The sequence below is a fragment of the Lepidochelys kempii genome, chromosome 6 (assembly GCF_965140285.1).
Source record: "Lepidochelys kempii isolate rLepKem1 chromosome 6, rLepKem1.hap1, whole genome shotgun sequence".
NCBI classification, from domain to species: domain Eukaryota; kingdom Metazoa; phylum Chordata; order Testudines; family Cheloniidae; genus Lepidochelys; species Lepidochelys kempii.
The window spans coordinates 73249039-73269793 of NC_136385.1; the positions used below are offsets into that span (position 1 = coordinate 73249039).

The 20755-nt window shown below is 44.6% G+C and overlaps 1 protein-coding gene across 3 annotated transcripts in view; it reads left to right on the forward strand.

Moving 5' to 3' along the window:
* The first annotated feature begins 22 nt into the window (after positions 1-22).
* DNAJC17 (DnaJ heat shock protein family (Hsp40) member C17) overlaps positions 23-20755 on the forward strand; it is a 36297-nt gene continuing 15564 nt past the window's right edge. The window contains exons 1-9 of one of the 3 annotated variants that reach the window (XM_073348757.2): positions 23-185; positions 9254-9323; positions 10841-10899; positions 12795-12882; positions 13283-13365; positions 14665-14761; positions 18895-18944; positions 19518-19595; positions 20341-20421. In XM_073348757.2, the coding sequence (XP_073204858.1) occupies positions 108-185; positions 9254-9323; positions 10841-10899; positions 12795-12882; positions 13283-13365; positions 14665-14761; positions 18895-18944; positions 19518-19595; positions 20341-20421 (684 nt within the window). In that variant the 5' untranslated portion in view covers positions 23-107. Of the gene's footprint in view, positions 186-9253; positions 9324-10840; positions 10900-11121; positions 12633-12794; positions 12883-13282; positions 13366-14664; positions 14762-18894; positions 18945-19517; positions 19596-20340; positions 20422-20755 lie in introns of those variants that run through there. The other 2 variants (XM_073348759.2, XM_073348758.2) reach the window with 2 other exon arrangements.

Here is a 20755-nt window from a genome sequence, read left to right on the forward strand (position 1 = left end):
AGGGGTGCGGGGCCGAGGAGGCGGGGATAACCAGGCCCAGCGGCGCAGGAGGAACCGGGTGGCCAGGGGCCTGGGGTTGGGCCTGGGCCTGTGGGGGTGGAGCGGAGATGGCGGTCGATAAGGAGCTGTTGCAGCTGGACCTCTACGCCCTGCTGGGGGTCGGGGAGAAGGCTTCGGACAAGGAGGTCAGGGCCTGACCGGAGGAGGGGCGGGCGGGGCGGGGCGGGTCAGGTCATGTCATGGGGCATCGGGCTCCCCCGCCCCGTTGGCGAACGCTCCCCTCAGCCCCGGGGGGTCCTGCGGCGCGTGGCGGCCCCGGGGTCTGATACCACGGTAACGGCGGCTGCGTGCTACCAGAAATACAAGGCGACCCTGGGCGCTCTTCTTGCTCCCAGTATGTGAAAGCACGTGTGGGGCTGCGCCTGGTGCGGGGGCCAGTGGCAGAAAAGTGGCATCTTCTGCAGCGAGTCGTGTTCATTGCCAACGTAAGCACTGACCTGAGATGTTAGTCACCTGTTGGGTGGGGGAAGCTAAACCTTAGAGCACCGTAACGGGTTAAATAACGTGGGTAGGGAGCAAATTTCTCTCTGCCTCTGCTGATATTTAAGAGGTCACAGTATGGGACTGGGGAAGATGTTTTGAGATGAGATCTTGAGGCAGAGAGGTACCGTAGTGTGCCATATGGCACCAGCTACTGATGAGAAAGCTCTTGTGCAGTCGGTGACAAGATGATAGGAAGGGCAAAAAGAAGGCAGGCGTGATGCATGTAACTTGTTTCAAAAACCTTATTAAAACATCTAGCTTATCATAATTCTCTTTATTACGTCCACTAAAATGTCATGAATGTTTGTAAGCTTCTGTTCACTATACCTGCTGTTACTCATCATGAGCCACTGGCTTTTCAAGTGTTTGTTCCAGTCTCAGCTGCATCTGGATAGCACTCATTCAGAAGAGCCACAGCACTTGGTTCCATTGTCATGACGCTCATCCCAGTGCTCCAAGATAGATGCCATTTTCTCCCTCTCACAAGATGTCAGAAGGCTGACCTAGTTACTGGATCACATTCTTTGCGTTTGTTTCAACAGTCTATGACTAAAATGTTCTAAAACAAAGATTAAGAATAGAGAAAGAAATAGGATTAAAACAAGACACATGCTGTAGCTATAAAAAGAAAAGGAGTACTTGTGACACCTTAGAGACTAACAAATTTATTAGCGCATAAGCTTTCATGAGCCACAGCTCACTTCATCGGATGCATACAGTTCTGCATCCGATGAAGTGAGCTGTAGCTCACGAAAGCTTATGCTCTAATAAATTTGTTAGTCTCCAAGGTGCCACAAGTACTCCTTTTCTTTTTACGGATACAGACTAACACGGCTGCTACTCTGAAACCTGTCATGCTGTAACTAGACAGACTCACAAGAGTTAAACTCAATAGATACATTTGGGCCCAATTTGGCATTCCACATAAAGCTTCTCCTCAGTTCAGAGACAGGACAAGGACTGCTTTCTGGTACCTTTGCATTCTGGGGCTGTCTAGATTAGAGCTGCCTTAGGTCCTGGTTGATGATTGTGTAACTTCTTTATTTCCCAGTTTAGCCCAGTATTCCTTGTGTCCTCACTGCTCAATGAAAATAACAGGACCCTGTCATATAACATTGCCTTTCTTTGCTCCTTTCTCTAGAGTGAACATTATTCTGTTATTTTCCAAAACTTTTATAATCTTCGTTATTCACCTGTGAACTCTCTTCATTTGCCTTTCCTGAAACGTGTCGCAAGATGATTGCATTTCCCCTGATGAAGCCTAATTAGTACCGTGGTTTATTATTTATGTAGAAAAGGTCCCAAACTTGCTAGGTACTTTACAGATAGACTAAAACAGATCCCTGCCCTGAAGAACTTGCAGTCTACATGGACAACACACACACGGAATGGGGGAAGGAAACCTTGAATTTGGGGGGGGGGGGGTGAGGAAAGGGTGGAGAGGTGAGAGAAAAGAATATACAGATTAGGCCTGATATGGAGCTCTAATTTGGAACACTAAAGTTACGTTTTTAGGAATTGTTTATGGGGAAGTTAGCAGATTGTTAATTGTGTGGAGTAATCTTGCTTGTTTTGCATAGAATACTCCTATTAATACCTAATATGGCAATTGTTTTATTATACTGTTACATTGTGATTCTTAGTCATGTTGCTGGTATTTAATAGGACAGACAATATTTGCTAGTTCACTGATCACCATCTCTGCTATAGCCGTTGTACTATATTTTCTGCCTTTTTGTCTTAAATATGTGGGGTAAAATTCCCATTGACTTAAGTGGAGATGGGATTCACCCATTATATTTATTTACAGTGCTTTAAATGGATACTGTCAACTTGAAATCTAGTCTGTTTCAAAAAAGAGTTAAAAGTAGTTTCTGGTACTAAATCTGCATGAGTCTCCTTAAACCTCTGTGGTTTTGCAGTTACATTTCCCTTTTTTTTTTCTCCCCCTGCCCTGTTTTTTCTTCTTTATTGTTTTACAGACCCACACAAACAATGGGGGAAACTGACAGTTTATAGAAGAGGAACAGTGAAATTGACTAAATACCAAGTGTTGTCAATTGAACAAAATTAAACTTAACAAGAAGTAACTTTTTTCCTCTAATTTTCAGTTACAATAACACCAGTAGGTATAGTTTTAGATAAAGTATGATGTTTAAGTTGCAAGGGTCCTTTTAATTAGATAGGAGCAAAATTTAGCGCCAAGATAAAGAGGCAGAGCTCCATTGTCTTCAGTGGAGTTGCACTCAACTTCTCTAGGGCTGACTATGGTCATGAATTTCAATTTTATTGAAAGGAAGGATATGAACACCTTCTAAATAGTTTTGAATTCTATTTCTTTAACTTAATGATGAGGTCCTGTTGTTATATCATGTGATTTCCTTGTGCAGTTAGTAGTTTATATGAGGAATGTGTAAAGGAAACTTCATGGACATCACTGATGCTTTTGTATTTATTAAGGGGGGAAGTAAAATGTTTAAGATTTTCTTCTTAAAGATGTTCCTAGAAATAATATTCTGCAAAGGTTTGTGGAATGCTCTGCTTTATTTTTTTCATATATGCTTATCTTATCTAACTTATATCATTATTAACTCAGGATTTCCACAGGGAATTCATTCCCAGTCTATTATTCGGAACTGCTAAAGTCATCACAAATGTATTTGTGATTTCTCACAAATTCACTGTAATTCTCAGTTCCCTGCAATGGGAAACAGAGATCTTAAGGATTTGTGTGAAGAGCAGATGCTAGTACCCTGAAAACTTCCATCATATTCTTTTGGGGTAGACAGGGTATGTCTACACTACGAAATTAGGTCGATTTTGTAGAAGTCGATTTTTAGAAATTGATTTTATACAGTCAATTGTGTATGTCCCCACTAAGAGCATTAAGTTCGCGGAGTGTGTCCTCAATACCGTGGCTAGCATTGACTTACGGAGTGGTGCACTGTGGATAGCTATCCCACAGTTCCTGCAGTCTCGGCTGCCCATTGGAATTCTGGGTTAAGCTCCCAATGCCTGATGGGGGTAAAACATTGTCCAGAGTGGTTTTGGGTACATGTCGTCAGTCGCCGCTCCTTTCCTCCCTCTCTCTGTGAAAGCAATGGCAGACAGTTGTTTCTCTCCTTTTTTCCTGGGTTACCCATGCAGACGCCATACCACAGCAAGCATGGAGCCCGCTCAGCTCACCGCTGCTGTTGTGAGCATTGTAAACCCCTCATACATTATCCTGCAGTATGTGCAGAACTGGGCTAAAAGACGCCAGCACGAGGACAATTGTGAGGGAGACGTGGACACAGACGTTGCTGAAAGCAGTTGGGACATCATGGCGGCAGTGGGGCTGGCTGATACAGTGGAACGCCGATTCTGGGCCTGGCAAACAAGCACAAACTGGTGGGACCACAGAGTATTGGAGGTATGGGATGATTCACAGGGGCTGCGAAACTTTCGCATGCGTAAGGCCACTTTCCTTGAACTTTGTGAGTTGCTTTCCCCCACCCTGAAGCACAGAAAACCAAGATGAGAGCTGCCCTGACAGTTGAGAAGCGAGTGGCGATAGCCCTGTGGAAGCTTGCAACACCTGACTGCTACCGGTCAGTCGGGAATCAATTTGGAGTGGGCAAGGCTACTGTGTGGACTGCTGTGATCCAAGTAGCCAATGCAATCACTGACATTCTGCAATCAAGTGTAGTGACTCTGGGAAATGTGCAGGTCATAGTGGATGGCTTTGCTGCAATGTGGTTCCCTAACTGTGGTGAGGCGACAGATGGAACACATATCCCTATCTTGGCACCGGACCACCTTGCCAACTAGTACGAAAACTGCAAGGGGTATTTCTCAACAGTGCTGCAAGCACTGGTGGATCACAAGGGACGTTTCACTGACATCAACGTGGGATGGCTGGGAAAGGTGCATGACGCTCGCATCTTTAGGAACTCCGGGCTGTTCGAGCAGTTGCAAGAAGGGACTTACTTCCCAGACCAGAAAATTACCGTTGGGGATGTTGAAATGCTGATAGTTATCCTTGGGGACCCAGCCCACCCTTTGCTCCCATAGCTCATGAAGCTGTACACAGGCAGCCTGGACAGTAGCAAGGAGCAGTTCAACTATAGGCTGAGCAAATGCAGAATGGTGGTAGAATGTGCCTTTGGACGTTTAAAAGCTCGCTGACACTGTTTGCTGACTAGGTTAAACCTCAGCGCAACCAACATTCCCATTGTTATTGCTGTTTGCTCCATAATATCTGTGAGAGTAAGGGGGAGACGTTTATGGCAGGGTGGAAGTTGAGGCAAATCGCCTGGCGATTAGAAGAGCACAGCTATGCACGCTGTGCATCAGAGAGGCTTTGAAAACCAGTTTCATGACTGGCCAGGCTACGGTGTGAGAGTTGTGAGTGTTTCTCCTAGCTGCAAACCCGCCCCCTTTGTTGATTTTAATTCCCTGTAAGCCAACCACCCTCCCCCCTTAGATCACAGCTGGCAAAGGAAATAAAGTAACTATTGTTTTGAAACCATGCATTCTTTCTTTACTAATTTAAAAAAAAAAAAAAAAAAGGTGAGATAACTGACAAGGTAGCCCGGGTGGGGTGGGGTGGGGTGCGGGAGGAGGGAAGGACAAGACCACATTGCTTATTGTAGCCACACTACAAATCAAAACTGTTTGAATGACAGCCTTCTGTTGCTTGGGCCATTTTCTGGAGTGGAGTGGCTGGGTGCCTGGAGCCTCCCCCCACGTTCTTGGGCGTCTGGGTGAGGAGGATATGGAACTTGGGGAGGAGGACAGGCGGTTATACAATGGATGCAGCTGGGGTCTGTGCTCTTGTTGGCTTTCCTGCAGCTCCAACAGACACTTCATCACGTCCGTTTGCTCCCCCATTAGCCGCAGCATCGCCTCCTGCCTCTGCTCTTCGTCCTCACTTAATGCTTTCCTGGCCTCTGCCACTGAATGCCTCCATGCAATAAGCTGTGTCCTATCAGTGTGGGAGGACTGCATGAGCTCGGAAAACATGTCATAGCGAGTGCGTTTTTTTCGCCTTCTAATCTACGATAACCTCAGGGACGGAGATGATAGGGGGAGCATAGAAACATTTGCACCTGGGGGGAGATAAAAAGGGAGAGTAAAATTTAAGATGATACATTTCTGAGAACAAAAGGGAGACTTTCACAGTGAATCAAGCAATTCACAGCAGACAGCACATGTGCTTTAGGTACAAGGTCGCATTTTCCTTTTATATTGAGCGCCTGCTGGTATGGTGACACATCACAAACGGCTGGGCAACAGAATTTGGTTTCCAGGCAACCATGGTAAGCCTTTTGGTACGCGGAGTTGGCTTCTTCCACCTTCATAACATGTGGGAATGGTTTCAAACTGCAGCGCCATCCTTTCCCATAGCAAGCAATGCTGGTTGGGTTTCATATTTAAAAGGAGGGGCTGCGGTTTCCAGGTGGATGTGCAGCACACACCTCCTCCACCCCACCGTGTGGCTATTCTCTGGGATGCTCCCTTCACCCCTCCCCCTTCTGCGTGGCTATTTGGGATGATCCCTTCACCCCTCCTCCCACCGCATGGCTATTCTCCGGGGTGATCCTTTTTAGCGAAACGCAAACAACCCAGCATGAACGGGGTCCTTTTACTGTTCCCTTACAAAAATTCCCCTATTTCAACCAGGTGACCATGAATGATATCACTCTCCTGAGGCTAACACAGAAAGCTAAAGACCGAATGTTGCTTGAATGCGACCAAAACCCAGAACCATTCGCTGCCGTGCTTTGTTCTGCAATGATTCCAGACTACTTGCTACTGGCTTGGCATGGTAAAGTGTCCTACCGTGGAGGACGAAATAAGGCAGCCCTTCCCAGAAACCTTCTGCAAAGGCTTTCAGAGTACCTCCAGGAGAACTTCATGGAGATGTCCCTGGAGGATTCCCGCTCCATCCCCAGACACATGAACAGACTCTTCCAGTAGCTGTACTGGCCGTGAATGTATCCCAATTCTTCAGGGCAAATCAAACATTAAACACTATTGCTTTTAAATCCTGTACTCTACTTACAAATGTGCACTGACCAGAGCTGCCTTCTCCGGCTTCAGGGTCAGGGATCCCGCCTTGGGAGGGTATTGGCTCCAGGATGATGAAAAGGTCCTGGCTGCCAGGGAGAACGGATTCACTGCTTGTCTGCTGCGCATTTTCCTCTTCCTCATCCTCAAAATACTCCTCCCTGTCGCGTGAGACTCCCTCCTTACAGGTGACCATGGACAGTGGTGGGGTAGTAGTAGGATCCCCACCTAGAATGCCATGCAGCTGATTCATAGAAGCGACATGTATGGGGCTCTGACATGGAGCGACTATTTGCCTCCTTTGTCTTTTGGTAGGCTTGCCTGAGCTCCTTGACTTTCATGTGGCATTGCTGTGTGACCCTGTTGTAGCCTCTTTCTACCATGCCCTGTGCAATTTTGGCATATATATTAGCATTTCTTCTTTTTGATCGGAGTTTAGCCTGCACAGATTCTTCTCCCCATACAGCAATCAGATCCAGTGTCTCCCTTTCGGTCCATGCTGGAGCTCATTTGCAATCTTGGGGGGACTGCATGGTCACCTGTGCTGCTGAGCTTGCCACACTGACCAAACGGGAAATGAAATTCAAAATTTCCCTGGACTTTTACTGTGTACCTGGCTAGTGCATCGGAATTCAAAGTGCTGTCCAGAGTGGTCACATGGGAGGCCAATACCGTCGAATTGCATCTGCACTACCCAAATTCGACCCAGCAAGGTTGATTTTAGCGCTACTCCCCTCACTGGAGAGGAGTAGAGAAGTCGATTTTAAGAGCCCTTTAGGTTGACGGAATGGGGTTGGATGTGTAGATGCATTCATTTTAAAATCGACCTAACGCAGCTAAATTTGATTTAACTCCATCGTGTAGACCAGGGCTGAGACTCTGGGCTTGCCATTGGATACATGCAGGTAGCACTATTGGAATCATCTGTGCTTCCATGCAGGCACGAGAGACAACCTGCATGGATCAAGGTTTATATTTACTAATTTGGCATAAACTAACCATTTGACTTGCCAGTTCGTATTACCAGTTGAAAATGTGATAGTATTGAAGGAGCAGCACAGAAATGTGGCAAATCTGCAGGTGACATGAGCAACCTAGAGAGCAATGTCTTTATGTAAGGTATTTGAAGCATCCCGGAGAACTGGAGAAAAGAACAGGAGGACTTGTGGTACCTTAGAGACTAACAGATTTATTTGAGCATAAGCTTTCGTGAGCTACAGCTCGCTTCATCGGATTTTGCAGACACAGACTAACACAGCTGCTACTCTGAAACCGGAGAACTGGGCAATCTTTGTACAGAGGAGCCAGCCAGGCATCACCATAAACTGTGACTGAGGGGGGCATTATTTTTCCCTGGATCATTTGTTTGGAAGCCCTAACTGATGTCATCACATTGGAGAGTTCCTCTGACAATTATCTGTGTTGTGGATGATGTGTGCCTTGAGAAGACTTCACTTTATTTTTAGTGGAGTCTCATTTACGGAGGTGTATGATTTAGGTTTGTTATGTTTTAGCGGCTGGTTGCCTTTACTGTTACTTATATATGTCCACCAGGTGATGTCTGAATACCACAGGTTCCCTCCAGCCAATTTATAAAGTGATTCATTGGCAGTTGGATGGAAGCCACTCTTCTTCCTTGATTTTATACTTGCATATAGAGATTTCCTATGATAGAGAGAACTCAGATGTTAAAATCCTATTCAGTGGCTTGTAAAATGTTTGTTGACTTCTCTTTGAAGGGTAAGAAATACTGTATGTACGTGATCTCTGTAGTAGCATATCCATAGCTGAAAAAAACAAACCCTAAAACTAACATGGATCTCTGAGACAGTTACTAAAATTGTATAGTCTTTGGTCAAAATTTCCTCTCCCTGCCAATACCACTTGTTGTGCAGTGTGCTGTACAATCTCCATTCCAAGTAATTACATCTCCAGAGAACACCCCTTCCACTTCTGACTTGATGAAGATTGTGCCTCATTATATTAAACTTGGCATTGGCTGTAGTGATCTATTCATTTGTGACTTTAAGGGTTTATTACTACAACATGCTGTATCTAGGACTGAAACCTCTGGTTTTAAAAAAAGTCAAATTGAGTGAATGTAATTGCTGACCTACTTGGCTGGAATGTTTTCTTGTTGCAGTGCAGTTTGATTATAAGGCAAGACCACTGTAGAAAAGTTGTGAGTTGAGCTTAAAACAGCCTCCTGCAATTAACAGTAGGATAATTTAATTTATCTAGCCAGCTGCCAGTGATGCCATCAGTGTCCTAGTCTTTCTTTATTTGCTAGGTTGCCTATGGCACTCCCAGTCCTGCCAGTGTGTGCCGGTGCCTAACCTTAAGTCATTTTTTTACACACACACTCCTTAAATACTCAGGTTTCAGAGTAGCAGCCGTGTTAGTCTGTATTCGCAAAAAGAAAAGGAGGACTTGTGGCACCTTAGAGACTAACCAATTTGAGCATAAGCTTTTGTGAGCTACAGCTCACTTCATCGAATACATTCAGTGGAAAATACAGTGGGGAGATTTATATACATAGAGAACATGAAACACTACTCAGTCATACATTTCTTGTGTTTACTATGTGATGTTTTTGTCCTGAAGGCCTCTCATTGTATGTGGAGAGCTGCAATCATTGGTGAATCTCTGTTCTGTACAGGTTAAGAAAGCATACAGGCAGAAGGCCCTGACTTGCCATCCGGATAAGAACCCAGACAATCCCAGAGCAGGTAAGATCAGTCTGTGTAGAAACAAGCAGGTTTTCCCTGTCTGTTCCAGCTGTGTGGACACCTGGGAGTGGCTGTGTTTGTCTGCTGTTGCACAGCTCTGTTTTTGCAAGTAATTATGGAAGTGCCTCTGTTATGCAGTGTGTGCACATATATCTCTGTCTGAGGTCTTGTCTACTCAGTGAGCTAATGAGCACTTACAAGGGGTGTGGTTTCTAAAGTGCATGAACACATGCATTAATTGGTCCATGTAGACCCTGCTGGTGTGCACTAAAGGTTCCCTAGCCTGTGTTAAGGTGGTAGTAAAAGACACTTGAGTATGCATCTGCAGGGTCTGCATGGACCAGTTAATGCGCAGCATGTAAGTGCACTTCAGAAATCACACCTCCGTAAGCACATGTTACTCCACCATGTAGACAAGCCCTGAGACACATTTATCACTACTAGGTAACTGACTTATAAGGCTAAATGCACAGATATTGGATTATGGGGCAGATCTACCTAGGCACAAATGCCAGTTGGGTGCTTAACTCCTATTTCTGCTTTTGAAAATCTTCCCCTTAATGGTAACTCTCAGAGTGAATCCTCCACCTTTGGCCATTATATCCCACTGGCTGCCAGGTCACACTTCTAATCTACAGTTCTAAGAATCTCTAGCCTTTAATAGAAACCTTGTATATAATTTATTTATATATATATTGGTAGTGCCCATTGTGAGAAAATCATATCTCCGCTATAGGCAAGTCTCCATACACTGTGCAGTGAAATGGACCTAAATTATGGACAAGGTCCTTAAATTCTGCAGCTGTTTAATTTACATTTAAATGAATTAAATATGAAAATGAATAATACCATCCATATGGTGGCGCCACTGATGTTCATTTTGATATTAAGTTCGGTTTATTTTATGGTGTCCTCATGTTTATCACTTTGATGTGCCATAGATTTGTATACTGATCACATATAAATGCACTGTAGCAGCTATCAGAGGGAAGCTGGTCCTTATGGCACTTTGGGAGGCATCGAAGACAGTTGGGGATTGTGGGATAAGCATGTGAGCTGAATTCTAAAATGATTAGCAGTGAAGCAATTAACATTATTGACATTTAAATTGTCATCTGAAGGTTTCAGAATTAATAGCCCATTGAGATGAAAGGGAGAGTTCATACTTAACAGGACTGTTTTTTCAGGCTGTCTGCAGGCTCAGGAATCAAATGTAACTGCTCTTGGTTACATTTGATTCACATTTTCAAGATTTCCTTCAGAACCCGAAGGTCCAGACGCAGGTTTTTTTTCTATTTAAATGAAAGCTTAAATAATAGGGCATAGTTTTGTGAGTGACTTCCAGAGCAGTGGGCTATAGGCTGGGTTACAAATACTGTATAAATGTTATTCTTCTCTCTAAAATTCTATAGGTCTCTTCCATAAGGGAATTACTTGCTCCGATATGTATCCAGAGACTCTGTGAGCTGCCTACTTGGTTTTCTGTGTCTTACCCCTCTTTCCTTTCTAATCCCCAGAGGAACTCTTTCACCAGCTGTCTCAGGCCTTAGCAGTGCTAACGGATGCAGCAGCAAAGGTAAGGATGACCATCCCTTAGACATGGTGGCAGTGTGTGTTACCTGTATCTGCCAATACACTTATATAAGTGGAGAAGGAAGTATGCTAAAGTAGTGAAAGCTGCCTCCCTTTCTTTCTCATTCCCCACCCTCCACTCCCATTGAGCCTGGGGGCATCAATATGGTTACATTTTATGGATCTTTTCTGTAAGACATTTACATGTTCTAATGTGTATCTCTAGGTTTTGTGAACTCAGATGGGATAGGCACTGTATAAGAACCAAGAAAGATCTTCTCGGTCCCACCTGATACACTGTGGGAATGGCTGAGTAGAGACCTTGGCTGAGACTGTGTTTACCAGCATATTGAATTGGGACATGTCCCAAGTGTAAAAAAAAAAAATTTCGGGCCTGGTTTGGAGAGAGACTGAGTACTGCAAATCCTCTTGAGCACCAACAATACGCTCTGAAATCAGATCAGGCCTGTAAAAAATAAATATGCATGTGGACCCCTTAATTTTATGTGATTGATGTCATGTTTAGAAAACAGTAAGTATCTTGTTCAATTTATAAAGACAAGAATGTCTGACAGAAGTAAGGTCATGTTGCCTTTATTCTGAGTAATATTTGCTAATATAAAGTAAAACTTTCAATACGTGTGAGAGCTCTTGTCCAAAGTTTGTGCCACAGGTAGTATATCTGAAATGGGTGGGGGAGATAAAGTTATAAACAGGAACCCCAATTAATGCAACTGATGTCTGTCCTTTTCCTAAAACAACTCCACAGGCTACCAACTGAAGCGCTGTAATAATCCAGAAATGTAAAGTGAGAATTAAAACAAAAAGTTCACCAAAAGCCAGTAACTGTGTCTTGTTAAGATAACCAGAAAAGGCTTATCAAAATACCAGAAGATAGGGCTTTAAAACAATAAATAAATCTCTATGAAAGACTGGCCAAAATTTTAATCTATTCTCCCTTGAATGGTGGTATTCTTTATTCCAGGAACTTCTTATCTTCCATTTTTAAAGTGTGTGTGTGGGAGCAGGAGCAGGAGGAATTCTGCTTAGAAAACCCAAATATTCATGAAGTAAAACACCACCAGCTTTTCCTCCAGTATTTAAAATAAAGATAATACTTACATACATACCTAACTTTATGCACTGTGAATGGTCCCACTACTCTCAATGTGTGAAGTTAAGCATGTACATGAATCTGTGCAGTATCAGGGCCTTGCCTACCACACAGCAGTGTTGTGAAGATCAGTGGGCCAGATACTCAACTAGTGTAAAGCAATGTAGCTCCATTGGCCTCAGGGAAACTATGCTAGTTTACACCAGCTGAGGATCTGGCCCTAAAGTGCTATATAAATTCTGAATTATTATTATTTATTACAATTAGTGTAAAATTCTGCCTTGAATTAGAAGACAGTGTCTGATCAATTAAAGTCAAGCTACACATTTTGCATATGAAGAGTTTTCTTGAAAATAAATTTTTATTTTAAACTTCACTTTAAGGCAAACCTGATCTCTCTCATCAACAGATTATTATTCTGCACCATTCAGAAAACGACCTTCCTCACCAATAGTATCAGTGCCATCAGGGGCCACTCATAGCTGGCCCATGAATCTAAAACATTCTTCCTACCGCTGAAGATGGGTCAAACTTTGTCTCAAAAACACATTACAGTAACTCCTGGACTCCATACCCTTCCATGCTGCATCTTGGGGCTCTTGTGTTGTCATAATTTCAAAATGGTTTGTAACATCTTGTGTTTCTATGAATGCCACCAGCAATGGCTAGAAAACTCTCCACCTCTAGTTTCAATATGTATCAATAACTAATCTCTACTCTATTCATAACCCCTTATTTTCCCTCTTTATTTTATATTGGTTCATATTCTGTTGTTTCTTTAATAGGCAGCGTATGACAAAGTGAGAAAAGCCAAGAAGCAGGCAGCAGAAAGGACTCAAAAACTTGATGAGAGAAGAAAGAAAGTAAAGCTTGGTATGGCAATCAAGATCATTCCCTTTTGCCCTAGGGAAACATTTGAGGTGCTGTGGTGCTTATATTTCTTCCACCTGTATAATTCTCTGAGTTAAACTTCTGTCCATCCATAATGGTTGAACTTTCTTACGTCATTCTTTATGGAACAGTGATTGTGTGAAACCCCCCATGCTGTTAGCAGGGTCTGATCCGGTGGAGGAAAGCATTGATGAATGACGGTTACAGCTGGCTCAGCACTTCACCTAAATATAGGGGAGGCAGGAGAGGCCATCAGTCAGAGAACAGAGGGAGGGAACCCTAGGAGCAGCCAGGTCTGTGGAAGGGCTCTCTAGTTTCTAGTGTCATGCAACCTGGCTTTGTAGACAGTAACGGCAATAACTGGGGTTTGGGGTTTTTGCAGACCTTGAAGCCCGGGAACGAGAAGCCCAAGCTCATGTGAGTGAAGAGGAAGAGATCCGAATAACCAGGACACTAGAACAAGAGGTAATAAAGATTTGCGTGTCATGTTATTTTCAGGCAGGAAAATGGTTGAAAACCTTTTAACATGTAGCCATGGTGGTGAGCTGAGACCCAACAAATTCCTGTGAACCATAGCAGTTCATCAGCCTTTTGGAATAAATGGTTCCTGTGGAATAATCCCAGCCTCGTGGTTTGATCACTACCAAATTCGTGGTCCATTTTGGTCAATTTCACAGCCAGAGGGTTTTAAAATTGGTCAATTTCATGATTTCAGATGTTCACATATGAAATTTCAGGGTGTTGTAACCCTGGGGGTCCTGACTCAAAAGGGAATTGTGGTGTGGGGAGGGTCACAAAGCTGTTGTAGGGGGGTTGCGGGATTGCCACCCTCTCTTCTGTGCTGCCTTCAGAGCTGGGCTCTGAAGGCAGCAGCCACAGAGCTTCCTGCAGCCAGAGGAGGCTCCTGGAGGTGAGTCTGATCTCCCTTTGCTGCTGGGAGCGCCCCAGCCACGGGCTCCTAGCTGCTAGTCCTGGCCAGCTTGGGGGAAACAAGACTTGTTCTTCCCCTGCACAGTCCCTCTAGAGGGGACATCAGACCCACCTCCGAGTACCTCCCCTGGCTGCAGGAAACTCTGCGGTTGGGCAGCAGTCCCGGAGCTTCCTGCAGCTAGAGGAGGTTCCCGAAGGTGGTGGGTCTGATTTCTCCAGTGCTGCTGGGAGCGCCCCAACCAGGGGCTCCTAGCTGCTAGTCCCAACCAATACCCAGGGCTCCAGCCAATTTGCACCCCCCCCCCTTGAAAAATGCGTGCCCCAAGCCTTGGCAGAAGCTGCAGGGGTGGAAGCTCTGGCAGGAGTCGGGGGGGCAGGCTCCCCAAGCCCAGTTCCAGGGCTGCTGTACTACCCTCACTTCTGCGCTGCCTCTAGAGGTGGGTCTGATCTCACCAATGACAGCGGCCATACAGGGGAAGGACAAGTCCTGTCCCCCTCCAGCCCAGCCGGGACTAGCAGCTAGGAGCTCTGGGCTGGGACGCTCCCAACAGCACAGAAGAGAGTGGATTGCACAGGGAAGGGGTTATTTCACGATCCATGCCACGTTTTTCATGGCCATGAAATTTGTAGAGCTCTATACATGGGGTTTTTTTGGGGGGAAGGGAGCTCTTTTTAAACTTTCCTCCTTTCTTTCACTCTCTTCCCATCTTCCAATTAATGGTGAGAGGGTTAAATGGATGCAAGTATGGTGGGATTGCTGTTGATTACAAACCAATTAGCAGACTTTCTTGGTAACATAATTGTGGTATTTGTTCTCTCCTGCCTCCACTGTAGATAATACGCCTGCGGGAAGAGGGCTCCCGGCAGCTAGAAGAACAGCAGAAACTCATGCAGGACCAGATCCGACTTGAGAGAGAGCCACGAATCCAAGGTAAGGGCAGATGAGATTGGAGCCTTCATCCAAACTACAAGTTTACAGAGTCCCAAATCTTTCATGAGCTAACTTACACGGGTACCACACTGAATAGGGAGATGGTCAATGTGACAGGTTCCCCCCCCCCCGGGGGTGCCACCTGGAACTGGGGTACCACTGAGCTCTCTGACTCACCAGCCTGGGCTCCCTCTCACACTGTGCTGCTGTGACAAGATGCAAAGCCCTCCAAGCTTGCACTTCCACCAGCATTCACCCAGGTAGGGACACACCCAGCTGCAGTCACATGCAGGCTCTCTAACCACCAGCCTAGGATTTAATTTCCTCTAAGCTGCACAGCTGCCCAGCAGGCTATCATCTTAAGGTGTCCCTCCCCCCACTGCTGCGCTACTCCTTCCCTATGCCTTGGAATCCCTGGCCAGCTGTTCCTGGGAGCCTCCTGCTTGCTGTGCAGAGCAGAGGGAAGGTAGGGAGGGCGCTGATGTCAGGGTGTCCCTGTCTCCCCTGTACCCTATCTCCACAGAGCTGGTGGGGGGACACAACAGGGCTCAGGACGGAAGGAGTTTGCTGGCAGTTGATGCTGTGTCTGAACAAGCAGGCTTCAGACTGCTGAGTGCCGACCTACTTAAGAGTCTCTCTCTGTCTGACACACTCACCTCCCAACACATACTTGTATTGTTGTTGTTACTTGACACTTCTTTCGAAGTGTGTTGTTTAAGTTTTTTGACTGGTCTATGCATTTCATAATTTTTATTTCTCTTACGGTTAGATTTAATTCTTTGAGTAGTGAGTTCTAAAATGCCTAACCTCTCCTGGCTGGAGTAATTATCCCTAGGGTAACTTTTTAAAAATATATATTATATCTAGGTTTTTTGTTTCTACTGGTGGTGCACATCTGCACATTACCTCGATATGGTGCATATAACAAAATTCATTCCTCACATGGATGGAAAAAATTAGCGGGAACACTGCCTAGGACCCCAGAGCAGTACCAGCCTGCCCTGGTCAAATCTGGCCAGTATATGGGTTTAACACCTGGTCCGCCTCTCCCTCAATGTGAAGAGGACCATGCACACTTGTGGTAACCACGCTGAGATTTTTCCCCAGACACCGTAGTCAAATGTACACTGGTTTGGATTAAAACATAAAATAAGTTTAACTACAAAAGGATAGATTTTAAGTGATATCAAACAGATCAAAGCAGATTACCTAGTAAATAAACAAAACCACAAACTGAGTTTAACATACTAGATAGATAGGATATAAATTAGCAAATTCTCACCCTGAGTGATCAACAGGCTGGCAGATTCTTAAGGCACAAGCTGCCTTGGTCTTGCAGCTTGGGTTTCCCAGGTTTTCATATGCAAGCTAGAAATCCCTTTAGTCACTTCCCCCCCATGTTCAATCTTTATTCCTCAGGTGTTTCCAGGGGTTGTTGCCGGCACCCAGTGCCCAGAGGCAAAACAACAGCAGGGGTCCGTTACCTGGTGTGCGTCACTCAATAATCACAACAGGGTGGAGAAGCAGAAAAGTTTATTTGCAGCTGCAAACAAGGTACAGGGAGAATAGAATCTCAAATCCTGCACATCAGAGCAGGTCATTACACACACTTTTATATTCCTTAATGCTACTGCACTACACATTAGCCAATCAAAACTTTGCACAAATACTCTGCCTTCCTTATATGGGTTACAACAATGTTTATTTCCTGCAACCTCTAACAAGCATTCCTAGCAACTAAAACAACCAGTACATCCTGTCTGGCCTTGTAGCTGTCTCTCCTATTATCTTTAACTTGGCGTCAGCAAACCTTACACTATAAGGCATTATCTGCGGCTGCAACATTGTTTTAAGAGCAAAAGAGCTTACTCAAACCAGCCATGCCTGAATTCTATTAAGGGGGGTTGAGAAGAAGCCCTTAGGCCTTCAGCAGGGAGACTTCCTCGACCCTTATGGCCTTCCATCCCCTCAACTTAACTAGTAGCCATGCCTTGGGGTCTCCAATAGGGTGGTGGTGTAGGGAGAGTGAGGTACCCACATGATGTCATTTTCCCCCTTTTATATCTTCTTCCCACTTGCTGGAAAGCTCTTGTGCTGTGACCTGGGTCAAACAGTTCCCATTGTGTAGTGCTATCTCTGAGAGGTTTCTATTGCACACAGTCCCTGGGGTAATCCTTGTGCTTGTGTGCGTGCCTCAATAAGCCATTAATGTTGTTTGACCTTTTTACTATTATACCTGAAAGGCTGCTTGTGGGTGTTTTCAACCTCACAACATGTTTCAGTAACACACGCATAGCCAAACTTCCTAACTTCACATACGACGGTAGCACATAAAATCCAATGAGATATTACTATCTAGCAGATCAAGACTTTTAGAATATCTCACAAGGCATACTTTGTACAAAACATATCCTAATACATGACAGTGGTGAATATTGGGGTGCCAGGGTGTCACAGTCAATATGGCTGTACTCCCTCATCTTGGCTTCTTCCTACACACCCATGTCCCTGGCTTGCTGCTGGAGGCAGGCAGTGCTCATATTCCTGCTGAAATCCTTCCCACAGGAAGGAGGGTGGTGACTTAGTGCACTGGATGATGGGAAACAAGATCTTTCAAACCTTTCCTACACTCATCCCCCTCCTTCCCTTTTCTGGGAATATGGACAATCTCCTTCTGAAGCTTAGAGCCTGGACATCCCCAAAGGGACTCTCCACAGTAGAACTAGAAGGATATTCTAAAATAGGATCTGACCATCACAGTCAGATGTATTCAGTTTATCCTTGCTGGCCCCACATTATTTAAATACTGATAGAGAACAATTCTGGTTTGCTAAGGTGGCTTTCCCGATGGTCACTAATTCTGCATTTCCTCCCCATGCTCCACTGAAAGTGACTTGGTATCTATCACTTACGAAGGCTCAACATGTGGAAGTTATGTCTCTGCATAGTCTGGAGCTCTCTTGTGCTTAGTTCCTGGAACTCACATTTCTGTTCTCTCTCCCATGCCTGTGTGTACACACACTTCATATCAGATTTGTGCAGAGCCAGGAAATCAGTAGATTCTTGAACTGTGACAGACAATTCCTTAGCTCCCTTCCCTCTTTCTTTTCTCAGATAGCAACGTAGGAAGTTAACATGTTTAAGGTTGTCAGCCCCTAAATTCTCATGGCACCTCAGGTACTATAGCCAATTCCCCTCAGACACTTCATACCATTCTATTGTATTTTTATTGAGCTTTGTTCCAGACTCTTTCACTTGCACTCCCAACCTTCCAGCCCACACACATCTCTGCATACAGATTCTTCCCTTGGTTCTTTCATACTCTGTTACCTATTTGGACTCAAAATATAGTCCCATTCTTGCAATAATACTGCTCTGCTTCTGGAAAAAAGTTAGGGTATTCCTTGTTTAAAATTGCTCTGTCTCTTGCTTCGTATCTCTTCCACTCTGGCAGAGGCGACAGTGGCTAAATCAATATCACTTCTTAATGAAGGGCGATCTTATGGATAAAGAATAGAACTGTAACTCAGGAGATCTGATGTATCATCTGGGTTCTGCCACTGACTTCCAGTGTGGCCACAGGCAAGTCATTTAATCTCCCTGTACTTTGCTATCCCCATTTTACAGATGATGAATTGAGGATGTTGAGGATTAATTTAAGGAATGCTTGTGAAGCTCTAGGAGATCCTTGGATAGAAGATGCAATGGAAGGGCAAAGTATAATAATCCCTTGTTAGCACAGACTTGCATACAGGATTAATTCTGCAGTCTACACTAGCCTTATTTTGTTTTCCGTGACATTTCTCACTGTCGTTAACACCAGTAAAGCTATGCTGGTAGGAGCAAGAGTGGACCAGTTTCTCACAGCACCTTCAGTTTTACTATGGTGTTGTCTCACTTTGATCAGGGCAAGTCTAGACAACAGGGTAGCAAAAACGCTGGCAGCCACCGGCATCTTTTCTATGTGAAGGTGCTGAACCACAGTCAGCAACAGTGGGAAACTTTAGTGGGGAAGAAACCCAGAAGGCAGAATTGCCATTGCCTTGTACGTATGCACTAACAAACTGTGTGGTGCTACTGTTTATCCTTGGGTTTTCCCCCCTTGTGCTTTCACTTTCTCTTTTTCCTCCTAGGCAAACCAGATGGGAATGGAGTAGAAGGCAAAGGAACTCCCAAACTCAAAGTAAGACATCCCTAAAAATCAGACTATGTGAGAAGACTGGCCTACTAACCTTTTCAGCATTGGTAACTGGTTGGCAATCACTTCCAGAAGGGGCATCTCTCCTTGCACCAAGACTCAGAGCACCTCCAGTCTAGGAGAAAGCTGAAACTCCTCTGTCCAGCATGCTCAATGCTTACTGAAGCTCTCCACCCCCACCTTAAAATACTCCTTACCCTCTTTTTTCTCCCCTGTAACCTGATCTCGAAACAAGTAGCCCTAAGCTTGGAATTCAGATGTGTGCGCATAAAACACTGGGAACATCTGGTTATTACCTTGATACATTCCTTTATTTACTTTCAGGTGCTTTACAATATTTTTTTCATTCTGCTGAGGACTGTTTATCCCTTTGCCTCTGTATAACTTGTTCTCTTTAGTCTGTCTGCCAATACTGGTATTAAAATCACTGTCTTGGAAGTGTTGCGAATGTAAGTGTAAGTGGCAGACTTGTGTTATTTTGTAGCTGGCAAGAGCCATCTTCAGCACAGCTATGTGAGTTGAAGTGTACAAAACTAACTTGCAGCTTTTTTTTTCTAGCTAAGATGGAAATGCAAGAAGGATGATGAAACAAAAGGGGGATACTCAAAAGAAGTTCTCCTACAAATCCTGCAGAAGGTCCTGTTCTGAGATGCTCTTTCCTACCACTTGATTTCCCCAACCTTGATGCTGTAAGAAAGGGCGGAGAATTGTGGTGGAGCTACATATAAACCAAAGTGGCTCTTATTCTTCATTGTATAGCTTTCTCACTCCCTCATGCCAATTTTAAAGGTGACCATCATGGATTCATCAGCCATGAACTGTCCCATTCCCTACAATGACTCTTGGTGGAAGTGGAGTAGCTGTGAACTCTTCCCTCAGAATAGAAGCTCGTTTAATAACCCCCATAAAGATTAGGCAGGCTGTGTGCATTATGGTGGACTTTCCCCTTCACTTAAAGTGTTAAATACTAGCTGCTGTTGGGGTGGTATGCTGGACTAGAGGGACCTGTGATCTGATTTATCATGGCATATATTTTCCCCTGAGTCACCATGGGAGAGGCAATTTTGTAAGTATCTGTTAGTTCTCAGGCAGACAGTGTTCCTATAGTGACTCCTGCTGGGAGCAGTGACAGTAACTATTAGCTACTACAAAGATGACACTCCTATATCATTCCTTGGAGTGACTCTTGATGGGAGAGGAGCAGCTGTGATCTCATCCTGATCCCTTTCCCCTCACAGCTAGACCTCCTCCACCATTCTGTGCTGGCACTGGATCAGCTGTAGCTTTCTCCCATGGCCAACGTTTCCAAGTTTCACTGGGATACATTTTGCTTCTTGTCTGGTTCTGTATTTGACTTGCCTCTTCTCATTGATTCTGACAGTATGGTGAAGTGCTGAACTTGGTGATCTCAAGTAAGAAGACGGGGAGTGCGGTTGTGGAGTTTGCTACAGTTAAAGCTGCTGTAAGTTTAGCAGAAGACCTCAGGTTTACTTTGTTGGGAAGTCTGGAGGTGGACTAGGGAATGTTGACTGACGTTGCGCAGGAAGACTGCAACCAACTGGTAATGAATGAGGATGGGGACACTTGTGTATTTACTTGTAATCAAGGCAGTGAAGAGCAATGTAACCGGAGTCTGGTCTGTATGGGAACAGAATTCTAGGGCCAGATCCTCAACTAGCGTAAATTGCCATAGCTCCATTAACTTTAACTGAGCTCTGACACGTTAATGCAAGTTGAGGATCTTTTACTTCTTATACCAAAACAAGTTATTCATGCTCCTTATACCAAGTGCACTT